This window comes from Archocentrus centrarchus, unplaced genomic scaffold (assembly GCF_007364275.1).
Source record: "Archocentrus centrarchus isolate MPI-CPG fArcCen1 unplaced genomic scaffold, fArcCen1 scaffold_26_ctg1, whole genome shotgun sequence".
NCBI classification, from domain to species: domain Eukaryota; kingdom Metazoa; phylum Chordata; class Actinopteri; order Cichliformes; family Cichlidae; genus Archocentrus; species Archocentrus centrarchus.
Window position 1 is genome coordinate 3600551 of NW_022060256.1, and position 16271 is coordinate 3616821.

Consider the following 16271-nt stretch of genomic DNA (forward strand, 5'->3'; position numbering starts at 1 on the left):
ACTTACACAGAAACTTACTGCTAGGAAAAAAGTTTAGCGGCTAAATTTAAACCTGACCTGACAAAATTCAATCCCTTCTAATGCAACACATATCACACCCACATTTAGCTGCATAAAGACTACTGTGGCATTATGCATAGAGAAAGTCTATTAAAGATAAAACCAAGTGGTTCAGGAGAACTCCCAAATGATTTCAAATGACGCGCGAGGCTGATGGCGTCGTGGTTTCCGAGGTACTATGAAGCAAGGCGGAGCCGAGCTCAGGTAAGGCTTCGTGGTGCTAACAACAAAAACATGTCGGCAGATCAGAAGGCAGACCGCAAAGAGCTTTTGCAGCGAGTCGAGCGGAAAATGCGAAGCTCAATCACATTTTTTGAGTGGGTTTCTTTTGGTTCAGATGCAGCATAAAAGGCTTTTCAACAAACGGGTGCAGCTGAAGGATATGTGGAAACACCACTCACTCCACAGGGTTTGTTATCAGACTCAGATGTATTAAAACGTTCTTAGAAAAAAAGTTTTAGCTTGTTGGTTAAAAATGATCCCAAACCAAAAAGAAAGAAAGCAGCTGACAGAAGGTGGAGTTACTGCTTTGAGGGGAAAGGTGCAGCTCCGAAGGGGTCGAGGTCCACCGGCTGTGAAGGTGCCTGCTGCTGCTGAGGTCCGCTGTGGATGACGAGTTCTGTGAAGGGCACCGCCCCGAAGTCATCCATGTTTCGGCTCTCTCCGTGCAGAGAGCCCGTCCAGGACTTACCGTTGGCTGTGCCGATGTCGGTTTTACCATCGCCGAGGCCTTGATACTGGCTGTGTCGGCCACCGTCCTGAGGGTGGAAGGGTTTGGCTCCAAACGGGTCTAACAGGGCGTCGTCCACCGGCAGAGACGCTCCCTCGGCCATCGTTATGTCCACACTGATGTTCTCCTTAGAGTCAGAGGTGCTGAGGAACTCGTTGCTGCTCTGCGAGTCTCTGCGGCCGACCTTTTTGTGCCTGCGGACTCGTTCGGGTGTGCGATAGGTCGGCTTGTTGCTCTTGCGCCCTCCGGTCGGTGTCCCGTGGTGCCGCTTGCCATTACTGCCCCCTGCCGTGGCCTCCTGTTTGGTCTTCCTCTGGCGGGATGACAGCTTCTGGAGGCTGCGCTGCTTCAGCCTCTGCTGCTGAGGACTCGCCGACTCTTCGAAGGGCGTCCGGAAGATGTCTTCGGCACTTCTGGAAGTGGTGGGAGGTGGGGCGGCGGGGCTTGGCTGGAAGGGAGAGAAGCCAAAAACGTCGATGCCCTCAGGAGAAACTGGTGGCGTTTGGCCCATGGGGACGTCGCCACCGCTCCTGCTCGACTTCGACAGGTTCCTGTTGAATGGCGCTTTGGTAAAAACATCAAAGTCGTCAGCTGCTTGCTGCTCGTGGCTAACCTGCCTGAAAGGCGCTTTGGTGAAGATATCTGTGGCCTCTGAAGGTTCCGCGGGCGAGGTTCCTCCAAGAAAGGGGATGGCACCAAAAGCATCCACGGGTTCCACAGCTCTCGCTCCCCCCGGCGACTCTGGAGGGGTGATCAGAGCCATCCCAGAAGGAGGACTCCTGGTGTCGGAAGCAGCTCCTTTACCTCCTGCGGATTTCTTTGAGCGGTTCTTCACCCTGCTGGCATCATAGTCCGAATCGGAGCTGTGTTTGTCTTCATCCTCCTCTCCCTCTTCCTCGGAGTCCATCAGCAGAGGCCTCTGTCCAAAATTCTCCGGCTCGGTGTCTTCACCGTGCTCGCTGTTCAAGGCTTCGTCTTCCTCCGGCTCGTCGTCCTCGCTGCTCTTAGGTGAAGGAGGGTCGGACTCAAAGTCGCTGTCCGACTCATCGCCGGGCCTGCCGTTGCTCTTCTTGCTTGGTTTGTAGTCCTTGTGGGCCGGCTGCAGACTCTCAGCGGCGGTGGGATCACTGGTTTCCTCGCTGCTCTGCTCGGCCTGTTGCACGCTGGTACCTGCAGGAACAAAACACAAGTATCACAGAAACCAGTCAGAATAACAACGCATCATGTCCCAGTGGTGGACAGAGAAAACCCAACAATCAAAACGACCCCCTATGAGCAGCACTTGGTAAAACTCCCTTTTAACAGGAAGAAACCTCCAGCAGAACCAGGCTCAGGGAGGGGGGGTCATCTGCTGTGAGGGGGCTGAGGGGAGGGAGAGACAGGACAGAAGACACTGAAAATCACTTTAAACATGTGAGACTCCTGAGCAACGTTTAAAGAATTGATTTAATGGAAAATCGGTGGTGGTCTCCCAGCTGGCCTCGTCAGAATCAGTGGAATGTTTTCTGGGAACGTTTTAATGTGACTATTTTAGAAAATGATTTTGATACCAGATGAATCACGTGAAGAAGATGAGCCGGTACCAAAGTGTAGGTCAAAAGGGACCTTTCATATGCTCCGACTCATTTTGAGCAGCTGTGTCCCACACGGCGATCCGACTCCTCAAAGTTTACCTGAAATGCACTTTGCTGAAGTTTTACTCAGTGAATAAGCAGAAAGCAGATCAAACATCCCTCATGTAATAAACTTCCTCCATCTTTTATGAATCCCCCTCCCTGTAGAAAAATGGGGCTAAATGACTTGTTCCTTCTCATCGTCCTCAGCTCGCTCTGACCTTCAGCTCGCTCTGACCTTCAGCTCACTCTGACCTTCAGCTCACTCTGATATCGGTTAAAACAACATTAACACTCTAGTTCAAGAATCAGCATCTGTGTGAGCTCAGCATCACCGTGCGGATGTGTTTCAGTGCGAATGACAGAAAAACTCTTCATTTGTATCCAAACTGCTGAAAACTGATTTGGTTAAAAATATAACTTTTTTTCAGGATGTTGAACTTGGTTCAGATAAAAACTCTAATACCAAAAGTCAGAGATGAGTGACAGACGGAGGTCTGCCTCTCTGACGGGCTCCAGCCTCCACACATCAGCAGAAACCTCCTTATATCGAAGCAGAATCATAAAAGTCCATATGGTCTAAAAGCTGCTGCGACTTCTTAACTCTGATCCTGCCATAAGAGGAGCGAGCTTAGAGGCCGGAGAAATAAGACGAGCGGCTTTTCAGGATTCACAGAATTACTTTTAAAGTTGAGCGATTTAAAAAGGAAGCTTTGTTCTCTTATTTAAACTCGGCATTTTTTGGAAATTCTTACATGTATTTTGGCATTTGGAGGAAAATTTTCTGCCTTCAGTGTGTAAATTTATGTCCAAGAGATTTGCATAATGGCAACTTAGAAATTATCCTAATTAGCGAGTGGATAGTCTCCAATTGTATTGAAGATAAACGGTGCCATATACAATGAGCCAATTCATTGTTCCCTATTAGAGGAGCGCTGGAAAAAAGAAGAGAAACGACCCCCTGCTGTGAACATGAAAATGGAAACCAAGCATCCAAACTGGCAGGACGTGACAGCGGATCAGCCAAAAGCTTTACTGCCGATAAATGAAACAAGGAGCACTCGGAGATAAGAAGTCCGAGCTGCTCCGCATCTGCTCCCTCCACCCGGATTACTACTCGTAATCATGCTCACCTCCTGGAACAAGGCGATCCCGCCAAACAGCAGAAACATCTTTAATAATGAGAGAAGATGTCAGAGCCACACAGATTTGTTTTGTCAACGTTACTCCGGTGGGGGGGGGGGGCTGAAGGATTACAAGCTGTGTCTGATCTCTTAGAGATACAAATAAGTGGTGACAACATGCAGCTGATTGTTCTCTTGTGTGACGGGAGAGAAAATCTGCTAGAAACGAGCAGCTTCCAGTCTGCTCCGAGCACAGAGCGGCTCCATGAGGCCACCGAGGGGGGAGGGAGCGCCGGACGGGTCGCACGTACACGCTCCTGAACACAGCACTGGAAATCCATTTTATTCTGGAGGTTAATGGACTTCCTTTCCAGGGAGACGGGGTCTATAAAATTGTGGTGCTGGAAACCCTCCTCTGTCCTGCATGTGAACTACAATCCCTCTCAGCACACCAGGACAATTCCTAAAACTGGATCAGTTATTTAAGGTGATCAAACTTCACTGTGTGAGATTTAAAAGGAGAAAAAAAGTGTATGTTGTATCTTCATAGTTCCACCTAACATAATCAAATCCAGCTGATGGGCTGTGACAGTTTATGATGCTGTGCCATAAGTCATATGTTACTTTAACCCTGTGAGGTCTAAATCATCACTGTGATGACCCATGCTGCCAGAGCATACCTTCTCTCCTCCATTATTCTCCAAATTCTCAGCAATCAGGTGACAAAAATTATTTACATTTTTTCTGTAAGTGCTTTCTTTTCTCTCCAAAATACAGAATTAAGGTCGGGGCCGTCAGCGAGCTGTAACGAGGCTACGGAGCAAAGACGGCTCGTTAACACGCCCGTGGACTCTCCTCGTATCCTTCCTCACCTCCTCCACCTGTATCCTTGATCGGAGGGCAGTGAGGAGGGGGGGGGGGGGGGGGGGGGGGCTGACTGAGTGGATGCGCTGCTGATCATCCATCATGTAACGCAGCATGTTCATTTGGTCACTCTTTGCAGTATAAATCAGTTTTCCTCAGTTTGGGCTGTCTCATAAAAGCTCACTGATCCAAACACTGCACGAGTGAAATGACTCTGCAGACAGAAGGAAATGAGTGAAACAGGAATTCTGTCCACAAATAAACAAGGAAAAACAATCTGACTTGAATTTACTGAACACGTTTCACCCCTTTCAGAACATCCGTCAGGTTTCCAGCAGCCTAATCTGGGCTTAGCTTCACAGCTACGCCTTTGTATGGAAGTTTCATCTGTTTAACAGAAGCCGAACTGCTGCCGTGGCTAAAATACACCCTTAACCCCCCATTCCAGTGAACGAGTGATGCACACGCTGCTGCTTCTGTTTCACACTCTTGTTTTGGCAACCAGCTGCTGCACAGCCTCTCAAACAGGCTCAGCTTTCAGCTCGAGTGGGACTGGGCGACACCTGAGACAGCCATGCTAACATCAGGAACACCTTGCTCGTGGTGGAGAGACTAAACTTGTGTTCAAGGAGCTATAAAAAAGGAACCAAAGGGAGCATTGATTTTGCAATGTTTTTATTTATCAGTAACATTCTATAAAGAAGTACATTCACACTCACAGTATGATACAGGACCTTTTACACAGTCTGCTGCAAAAACAAGAAGACTACTGATCTATAGGTTGTTTTCTTTCTGCAGGAGGTACCAGGAGCTGCTGACGTCAACTAAAACTGAAGAGCTGTGACAGTTTTCCAACACTTCTAATGAGAAGTTAAAATAAAAATCCCAACGTTTTAGTGGAGGCTTCCAAACGCCTGCGTGATGTAAAGCAAACAGAAACAACACAAAGGGGGAAACGACACCCCGAGACAGAGAGGAAAGAGCACAGAAACATTGCAAATGTAAACAATATAAAACATCATCATCATCCTACAAAATCCTGGGACACTACTTCCTGTTTCTTTGCACTTTCAAAATAAAATAAAGTGCATTAATGGCTCTGGTTGTCCCTTTCACTTCTTTTTGGCTCTGATGGTTGGCCTGTGCGAGCTAGAGACCCATCCACCAACACACATGAACAAGATGTTTCTGAGAATGGCTGTCTCACTAAATGAAGAATGAAAAGAAACAAAAACACTGAAATGAAGCAGTTTTTCCAAAAAGGCCCCAGAAAAGCCGGCAGTGACGTGAGCAGAAACATGAGGTGGAACAGAAGCATCAGCAGCTTTAAGTCTCAACTCCAAACTTACCTTCAGCTAAACACATGAACTACCAGTAACTACACCCATAAAACCTGTGATATGGTTCGTGTGTGCATGGATGAGCGCGATGGGAAACGCTCACTTGCTGCTCTTAAGGCGGAAAACCAGCAGCACAGTGAGGACCAGCAAACATACAGCCCTTTAGGATTGTATGGATTCAAATATATATGCAAACAAAGAATAAATCCACCATCCTGACAGAAATAAGCAACATTTACAGGAGAGAATGTGCCATCAGCCGGTAAAACCATTAAAACGCGGTTCAGAGTCGAGCTGTCTTTTATTTATGACCCCCGACATGTATTTGATTCATTTCTCATTCTACTTCAATAACCTTTTCTTTTCTGGTACCTAAGAACTGGTCCACTGGCAAAGATCACGGCAGGTTGTGTGGAAATAGATGCTTTGTATTTATTGTAATTTCCGGTCACTGCACTGTGACGGCCTGCGGTGAAATCTGCCACAGACAGACGCTAAATGAGCAGAAGTGATGATGAAGAAGCTCCACTGACCTTCTTACAGACCACCTTCACCAGAATTACCTGCATGGAAACATCTGATGTGTCGAAAAGGAAACAGTTCAGCTCCGACACAAAAAACCACATATAAATGAATAAAATATAACAGGGCTGTGAACGAGCACACTCAGTCATTTCAGTCACTGGATTAGCCTGAGGGTAGGATTACCTATAACACGTCACGGGTACAGGGACGGTACCTGTTCTACTTCTGATCAGACCTCTGACGGTTAGTGGGAGACCTTAAATGGTTATGACATGCTCGCTGTCATCTGTGCCTGACAGTGTAGATGTTTTAAACTGTCACTCACACTCAGTAAATAAAGTTGTTTTTTTTAATCAGCGTCTGGTTCATAGATGTCAGTCTGCAGGAAGTTTCAAATTCTGCTGAGACAAAAAAAAATTAAGACGATCCTATAAAAGTATGCATGACCTGCCTGACACGACCACCGGGGGTCGCCAAAGCTCCAACTATTGAAATCATACATACTGGGTGTTTATTGGGGTTTAAAGCTCCGCCTGCAGCGGACCGGCAGGTGGAGAAGATAAAACCTGCCCCGAGCGGCTTCAGTAAAGCCTGAACCAACCAGCTGATGGCACAAACACATGAAAAGGCTGATCCAAAATTTGCTGCAAATTTTCTCATGCCAGCCTGGAGGAATGATTCCCAACAGAGCGGTGCATTCAACCTTCCTGCACCAGCTCCGTACTCGCGTCCCTTCCACTGGTTTGGCTTCTTTTTTGGTTTTTCCTTTTATCCAATTTTAACTAGTAGTTTTATTTTCCTTAAGTATTAAGTGAAGACACTAAATATTTCCACACTTACATTCAGGTGCTTATAGGGTTATATTGCATCATCTTGTCTTAATCTACTCTAAGCTGGACTTGCATTAAGTCGGCATGTTTGAGATGAATTTACTGTAGAAGAAAAAAAACTACTCTCACTCTCTCTCCTCTAGAAAATAAGTGTTTCAGCATTAATCGTTACATATATTCCATTAATTATAAACAGCGTGTCTAAATCGCCTATCAAAACATGGAAACATTTACATGTAAGGAGCAGGAAGAGCACAGAGGCACAGAAGCTTATTGCTGCCACCGATATGATAACTGTAGAAATACTGCGCTCAGATATTCACATTGCTTTAACGAGGCTGTGACGGGGGAATGAACCACGTGCAGTCTGACCGGTTAATGAAGCCAATGAGAAGGACGAATCATCGGGTTACATCAGGGCGGAGTCAGTAAAGTGCAGACTCCACGTATGAACAACGTTTGAGGCTTCGACCCAACAGGTAAAATTATTGTGCAACGTGTGAGGAATCTTTGCAGTTTCAATGGCTGCAGACGGTCGACAGCATCGTCATGTAAACAAACGGCAACGAGCCACAACTTTGCAACTTTCCTTTTTCCCCTCCTCAGTGGAGTTTCTTAGTACCAGGGCTGAGCGACGGTTCAGGCCACGTCATCGTACGGGAGCTGAAAGCTGGGTCTGATACCATCTCAGCGAGATGTACCATCATCTCCTAATAAACCCAAACATGTAGCACCAACTCCAACAAAAAGATTTAGGAAGCAGCAAGTCAAACAGATGCTTTCGGACCAAAGAGTTCGACGGGCTCCACGAGGGCCAATATTTCTGTGCTTGCAGCGCTAACGTGAAGTAACAGTAACTCAGTAAGACTCATGAGCAGAGCTTTTTGTTCCTTTGTGTCATAATGGGGGGGGGGGGGGGGGGGGGCATCTTCGCAGGAACGTACCTGCACGTCACTTCAATGAAGACAATAACTACAGATGGCAGTAATAAGTGGTGTACAGTATATTGGTCAGCATAAAGATAATCAGCTGTTAGCTATGCTAGCAGCTTACAAACTAAATCGTCAGAGTCAGAAGTCTGAAAGTGATCGTGTTTTACTTGATGAGCTAAAACCACGTCCTGAGGGCGTGGACCTCAACACTGCTCCGTTTCTCTGTGTGTTACTGAATGTGCTGCCTCGGACACTAACGTCACTAACGACTCTGTGCTGGAGCAGCAGCACTTCTTTGATGACCCTCAGACACACAAAAAGGTGAGACTTCCTCCAAGAGTTAGAGGAACTGCCAAGGTCCGAAAGCAGCTCGAGTGTTTAGCTGAACACTGAATAAGCTCCTTTATTGAGACGACTGTAACACTGCTTATTTTAATTAAACAGCATGAAGTAGATATCCTTATGACTCCTGAATTTATTTTAATTAGACGGCCTTTCGTTCACCAGTAAGGACCCACTAAACTAAACGACTGAATGCTGACATCACTCAGCCCTTTGAGTACCGACCACGTGTCCGTTCATATTGCTTTTACTACAGCAATTCCACCCGGCTGTGCTCACAGTCGGGCACACTGACATGGAAGTTTTTGTTCTTCTCAACAAACTTTTTTTTTTATTATGTACTTTTATGCAGGAAGTGTCATTTAATGAGAAACGCCTCACCGTGAGCATGTTCTGTGTCAGCACCGTGCTCCTGACACTGGTGCAGACACGTGTGTTTATGAGTGACTCCCATCACACTTGCATAAAGGTTTGTTGGACAGTTGAAAATAAGCCCCGCCTTACACTGACTGCACTGAATTCACTGACACGCCTGCTACACCTTCTCTTCATAATTCAATCACAGAGCTGCAACTTTTAAACATCATTATTCATACTGACAGCATAAGCGCATCTAAATCTGCCAACATCAGGAAACAACAAAAAATCTGACTGATCATTGGTTTTAAATGACCCCCCTGCTGGGTCTTTGTGGCATAGGCGCTCCTGACCAGAGGTCAGGTGGGGGGAGAAGACTGGGACAGGGGAGGGCAGGAAGAGGACAGAGAGGAGGAGGCGGGTGGCTCCACAGTGTTGGGTCCTCACGGCAGAGACTCCTCTAAGACTTGCCTGCGTTGGCCACAAAGGGGACTGAGCCGAAGAGATCCTCTGGAGGAAGGGGCTTGGCGGCGGGGGCGGCGGGCGGTCGCTCGGCTTCCACACTCGTCGTTCTCTCCACCGGCTTTTCTGTTCAGTAGAGATCGCAGAAGGGAAGACGCTCAGATCATCTACAGCTACCAAGTGACAGAAGTAGTTTATAAATTGTTGCATATGATTGTGGGTGTTACTGATAAACGATCCTCAAATATGTACAGACTCCCACAGCTCTGAGAATACGCTCAGTAAGAGCACAATGCCCAAAATCTGCTATTTTAACCACAGAAAAATGTTTAATCTCCATCTGGTTAAGAAGCTAAATAAACACAGAGACAAACAGTCATGTGATTTATGTGCCAGAGTTTTTTCCTCTTTCTGAAAAAGACATTCAGGAGAAACAACATCTTACCAATATGCTCCTTTTCTTTCTTAAACAACAAAAACATTTAAAGAGGTCACTTGCTTGCTCTGAGCATGTCAAATTCCCGGTCGATCAGCTCCTCCTCGGTCAATTTGGAGAAGTTGTCCTCTCCAAAAGGGTTCCAGCCTGACATATCGGGAGGATTGCTGACTATGCTGCAGCTCTGAGAAGGCGGGGTGACCCCATCGGTGGCAAGCAGAGGGTTCCTACAGCAGAGAGGAGACAGACGAATCAAACACAGAGCAGGACGACTGCACAACAACCAAAGCAAAGGCCCCGGCTCTCTACAGACGCCGACAGAGTCTGAGGAGGAGGGAGGTCAAAGAAAACTGATACTTTTGAGACTTTAGATCCATCAAGTTTTTCCAGCAACCAATGGGACTGGAGTGGGAGAAAAAACTGCAGTTCCTCTAATGGCCACTTGGGTCTGGCTTCAAAAGTGAGTCCGTCCCCACAGAGTCCCACGTTAAAATGTTACAGCAGAAATAAACTACTTTAAAGCCGGGTCACACTAGAATGGCCTCTGTGGGTAGTTTCCTCATCACTGCAGCTGTATTATGAGGTTTTGGGGCTCAAAGTCTCTTAGGCCTCACATTTAATTATGTTCTAAATATTATAATTTGTGTGGTACAGATCAAAGAGGTTTGTGCTTCAGTTTTGGTGATTAAGGCAAATACTTTTATATTCAGGAAGGAAGAAACTTCAGTTCCATTAATGCTCCACACTGCCAACAGGATTCACTCGCCTGCCTTCACACACATGAACCTGAGTACCATCCACTCTTAACCCAGAGGCTTTAATATGATGTGGGCCCACCCTTTGCAGCTATAACAGCTTCAGCTCTTCTGGGAAGTCTTTCCACAGGTTTAGGAGTGTTTATGGGAATTTCTGACCATTCTTCCAGAAGCACATCTGTGAGGTCAGACACTGATGTTGGAGAGAAGGCAGCTGAATTCCTCCTGAGAGCGACCCATTCTTTCACTAATGTCTGTAGAAGCAGTCTGCATGCCTAGGTGCTTGGTTTATACACCTGTGGCTGTGGAAGTGACGGGAACACCTGGACTCAGTGATGTGGATGGTGAGTGGACACTGTTGGCAGTATCGTGCAGATTAAAAGACATTCATCCATCCAGTGGTACAACTAAAAGACATTACCTGGGGTTAGTGTACAAGGGATCCACAGGAGACAGCCCCCCCAACTGCCCAGTACCAGCTCCAGTTCCTGTGGTGGGTGTGGTCGCATTATAGGAACCCAGAGGGATCTGGAACTCAAGAGGGGAAGACATATAGGGGAGTGGCTGCTGAGCGGGATGATGCTGCTGCTGCTGTGGATGCTGCTGCTGCTGCTGGACAAAAGCCTGTTGGTACTGTTGCAGCTGTTAGGGAAGGAAGAGAGGGAGAAGAAGGGGTGGAAGGGAATGAGGGACGGACCATTTATTCATGGTGCATAATGATGATGAAATGTTAGAAACCAGTTCTGGATTTGGAAAGCTGGGGACACGGTGGAGGGGAGGGGTGAGGGAATGAAAGTCAAACAGCACATCGAACACCAAACTGAACAAGTCAGCTAACAATGACCAACTCACACTGGCTAACAGATCAATCTTCTGCCTGATAAACACAACAATGTGGAGCTGACGGAGGATTCACGCTGCAGCTAACGCACTGAATAAAGTTTATTTTACAGTCAGAAAGGAGCGTTTTCCAGGCTGCGACCACTGCTGATTATCTTGTGACTGATGAGTCAGATCCCCCCCCCACACACACACACACAATAGTTTTATAACACACACAGACACACACGCACACAATAGTTTTATAACACACACAGACACACACACACACAATAGTTTTATAACACACACAGACACACACGCACACGAGGCTTTAATAACCAATCTGTCACGTCATGGTGGCTACGCTCGAACTTAGTGACGTCATCAGCAGACCGTTAGTTTGTTTTGGCACTTTTTCCTCAGAATGAACGCTGCCTGGACCAGAACAGCTGTTCTGAGTGTTGTTATGACTACAGTTTAATGAGATCGTCACTGAGACAAAGACCAGCTGACTGCCTGAGGGTCACAGCAGAACAGCACCCTGCAGACCTCTGAATGTAAAAGGTAACGAGCTGAGTCTGACACGGGAAACATTTCTAATACGGTTTATGGTTTGTGTTACCTGCTGCTTTTAACAAGTTCTCTTAATCCTCCAATCATCGAAGCCCATTTTACACATTTCCTCTCGTCTCCATATTTGTGAGGCAGTTTTCTTCACACTGCTGTTGTGCTTTTTAAAGTGCTGCACGAATGAAGCTGCTCCGATGTCATTAAACCATATTACAAATCTGCAGAGCGTCTTCCTCACAATAAGGAGCAGGTCTAAGATCGCGGTGGAAACGCTGCTTTTTAAACACTAAGCAGGTACCTCGGGAATAAGAACAGTGATTCTGAGCGCTCGCCTGGTGAATGTGAACTGACTGTGAACTGCTTCATATGTCAGAACGCAACACAGATAAAACTGCTCCATTTCACCCTCTGTTCGATCCCCTCGTGGCTTCACTCACACCAGATTGCCACTGAAATAAAACAGATGGTACGCGTTCAGTGGGAAACAGACTAAAAATTGCGCCGCCCTTACAGTGCACATTTGGAGGACCTGTGTTTGTGTGTTTGATTCAGTAAATACTAGTTTTCAGAATATTTGGACAGATTCAGTAGGAAGTTTGAGCGTCTGCTTCCAATGCTGCTTGGCACAGACGCAGAGATTCGAGGGAGGAGGACTGGCTGCCAGTGTTTGGAACAGAGAGCAAATTTAGGCCATTCTGACATTAAATGAAATATTCAGCTCCGTGTTATCTCACGCTGTGTCTCCATGTGTTTCGCTGTCATTTGCTCAAACTATTTACTGCAGTTTTGGATAAAGTCTTCTGCTCTGCAATGCTGTCATGAATTTCTCAGTTGCCTGAATGGGATGAACAAAAAGCCAATTAAATTTGATGGCCGTCAGTGTTAGTGCAGACCGAGTAAGCCGAGCCACAGAAGGCCAAAAGGTGCACGCTGTTGATACGGCCAGAACTGGGAAAACTGGGATTTGTCCAAGTTTTACCTTTTTACTTTTAAATACTGAGCACTGGTGCTACATGACTGCAGATGGAGATACTGGGAAAGCTGGTCGGTCTCTGGGCCTCTGATCAGAAGGAGCGCTGGAAGCGGTCCAGAGATGATGTTGGATTTAAATCAAACGCCCTTTTTAAACATAATAGATGCAGGCACAGAACTTTATGGCACCTCCTTGTGATGCTGGAGGTCATAGTGCCATACTTAAGACCTATGAAAGAACTCACCATGGCAGCGTACTGAGCCTGAGCAACCTGCTGCTGATACATCGGCTGCATCATCATCTGCTGCTGCTGGAGCAGGGCCTGCTGCTGCTGCTGCTGCTGCTGCTGCTGGAGCAGGGCCTGCTGCTGCTGCTGCTGCTGCTGCTGCTGCTGAAGCTGGAGGGACTGCTGCACAGCCTGTTGGTACTGAGCAGAGTCAAAAAGAAAGGGTGAAAAACACGGCCTCCGAGCGCCGACTTGAACACTGAGACTTCTACCGTGATATGATGTACCTGGAGGTATTGGAGTTGCTGTGCATTTGCATGTTGTTGCTGCACTGCCTGGTGATGGTGATGCTGTAGCTGCTGCAGGCGTAGGTCACCAGGTTGGAGCTGCTGCAGGACTCGGTGTTGCTGACTGCCGGGCTGGGGCTGTCGCTGTGGCTGTACGGATGGTTGCCCAGAGCCGGGAGTGGGAGCTGGGAGGACAGGCACAGAAGAACCGAGTTCTTTGAACAGAGGTAGAACTGTACTTGAATTAAAGCTGAACTCACATCGACTGTTTCAGTTAAAATCCACTGTGGAGGCATACAGACACAACATTACCAAAAAAAAAAAAAAAAAAGCGTGCATGGCCAAATGTGCAGAAATGCCACAGCCTCAGGTTTAAAACACCTTTAACAGACAGCACACTTTGCTTCATAGGCAAAGTGCCTCAACCGACTTCCCTTAAAGAGTCAGATGAACTATGAAGACATTTGAAAATAGTAAAAACACAAGAATAAATGGAGAACTGAGATGACAGCTGTCAGAGCTATATAAATGGTGTGACTTCAGAGCCTTTAGCTGACATCGGTCCACTCATGTCGACTAATAAATTCAAGTGTGTGTGTGTGTGTGTGGAGAGGGTTAACTGTGGTTTGGTGCTCTGGGTCAGAGGTCAGAGCATTAGGAGCCCTGTACTGCTGACAGTGTCATTAAATCTCCCAGATAGAAGTCTGAATTAAATACTGTGCAGGAAAAGAAGGCCGACTTTCACTGCAGCATTACCCTGACTGGGAAGAGGTTTTAGTTTGTGATGTAGTTGTTTCTGCCCATCCTGATGTTCAACAAACCTTTCTGGCCGTTGCTGACGGGTGCTGAAGGCACGGACATCTTGACGGGGGTGACGGTGTTGGTGAGAGGCAGGACGTTACTGTTGGCAGCTTTCGGCCGCTGTCTGGGAGCTATCGATGTTTCCGTTGGGCCCACGGAGTCTGTTATCCTGTAAATAAGGAGGCAAAGGTGTCCCTCAGCATGTGCAGTGAGAACATGCTGACAGGCTGATTTAAGTCATCCGTCATTTCCATCCTCAGATTATACATAATAAAACTGTAGGTGAGCAGCACCTGGCTTTCGTCATGCTCTTCTTAGCGGCGACCTCACTGGCTGTCAGAGGCTCTGGCAGTGACGTCGGGATGGGAGAGTTCTAGACAAACAGCAGGGAGGTTCATTTAATAAGCCAGTGTCTGCAGAGGCTAAACACATGCTGACTCCCTCATTACTTACAAAGAGATTTGGCACTGGACAGTCTTTTCCAGCTAATTTGAAGGCAAAATGGGACACTTGGTAAATGTCAGGTCTCTTCTCCTGGTCTGGTTCGAGCATATATCCTGAAGACAAAGAGAGGTCACATTATACACTGCAAGGGCAGGATTTATATAGTGGACTAAAAGTGAAAGAACATAACGTGGCAGTGGCGCAGTGGGTAGGCGCTCGCCTTGCAGCCAGAAGGTTGCAGGTTCGAGCCCCACTTAAACCACATTGCGCCGGTCTCTGGCTGAGTGATCTGGAACGAACATTACGTTGTGTGCCTTGTGCGCACAATGACAATGAGTTGAATCTAACATCTAACATCTAATAAGGGGGCACAAAGGGATCAAACTTGGTCAGGTTAAACCTCTCCACTAATATCTACTCTAAAATTCTTAAATATTGCCCAATATTTTAATAATTCAAAGAAAATTAAGAAGTAATAAAAATTAAATATTGAACTGAGAATATAGAAAAAATATAAAACAACAATAACAACAACAATAAATCTCTCAATGGTCACTAGGTGGAGCTGTTGGTCAAGTATTTTCTTTAAAAAGAGGAAGCTCCACGGCAGGATATATTTGGGGAAGTGAAATAAGTTGAGAGCAAACAAAGCTGCCGTGACTGACGGTCCTCGACCGGTTCAAACAGGATCGAGTCGACTAAACGTGTTATGGAAAAAATAAAAAGACTGAAAGAGATCGCTCTGTGGGTGAGAGCAGCACACAGAAACCACACCAAAAAGGTGGAAACAGCATTGGTGTGTGCATATTTTATATATATATATATATATATATATATATATATATATATACACACACACACATTATGAAACTGCTGGAATCTGTGAAGTGGCATTAAAAGTGACACTTTGCTGCTGTCACGCCTGCAGTCGAATCCCATAATATGGAAGAAAACTTTCAAATCAAACATGCAGAAAAACTGCAGCACTTTAATGTTAAACAACTGGTGAAGCACAACAAAACAAAATCCTGATAAAGGCTCACTAAATAAAAGTTATTCTTGGACAGTTACTAATTACTGTAAAGCTACTTTTGGCTGCGCCCTGTGACATCAAATCATCCATATTAAACCTCCTACTTACTGATTAAGCAGTGCAACTTGAAGGAGAATTTGGAGTTATCTGGAACGATAAAGGTTCCATCACATATGGCAACTTGACTCTCCCCAAATGGAAGTGTGAAGAAACACAGCTTGTACAACAAGCATCCAAGTGCCTGTGGAGCAAACACAAACAGTCTGGTCAAACACCTGTATCCAGTTACTTCTGAGGGTGGGCGCCGCTTCAGGTCTTCGGTGTCGGCGCCAACGTGATATCAGAGTTTTGTTACAGTATTGCAGCGCTAAGCCCAAACCCTCAGTGTGAGGGGTATATGCACGTTTCAGTTCAAACACCATTTCATTTGGTCTCAACACCAAGCAGCTGCAAATGGAACTTTGCCTAAATAATAATAATAATAATAATAATAATAATAATAATAATAATAATTTCTGAATGCCTGGAATTTTGGCTGTATAAACATTTTGTTTGCAGCTGACGAGCTGTTTGGTTTTTGCACACTCAGCCCCGACAGCTCCAACAGTTTAAGGTGAAACTCAGAAGCAGCCATCAGGACCCGGCTGCTTTCCTCACTGCTGAAGATGCAGACAACACTGACCAACTTTGAATGCACGTTTACCGAATTCTTGATGTCCTCCTAATTAATCTTTAAGCTGCTTTC

General features: G+C 46.2%; 1 protein-coding gene across 1 annotated transcript in view; it reads right to left on the reverse strand.

Annotated features, from left to right (window-relative positions):
* Nucleotides 1-457: 457 nt before the first annotated feature.
* bmp2k (BMP2 inducible kinase) overlaps nucleotides 458-16271 on the reverse strand; it is a 57769-nt gene continuing 41955 nt past the window's right edge. Inside the window, exons 7-16 of the mRNA XM_030723675.1 lie at nucleotides 15635-15767; nucleotides 14503-14606; nucleotides 14343-14422; nucleotides 14070-14218; nucleotides 13249-13433; nucleotides 12980-13162; nucleotides 10792-11012; nucleotides 9679-9842; nucleotides 9189-9305; nucleotides 458-1960 (exon numbers count right to left, since the gene is read on the reverse strand). Coding sequence (XP_030579535.1) covers nucleotides 582-1960; nucleotides 9189-9305; nucleotides 9679-9842; nucleotides 10792-11012; nucleotides 12980-13162; nucleotides 13249-13433; nucleotides 14070-14218; nucleotides 14343-14422; nucleotides 14503-14606; nucleotides 15635-15767 — 2715 coding nt within the window. The 3' untranslated portion in view covers nucleotides 458-581. The remainder of the gene's footprint in view (nucleotides 1961-9188; nucleotides 9306-9678; nucleotides 9843-10791; nucleotides 11013-12979; nucleotides 13163-13248; nucleotides 13434-14069; nucleotides 14219-14342; nucleotides 14423-14502; nucleotides 14607-15634; nucleotides 15768-16271) is intronic.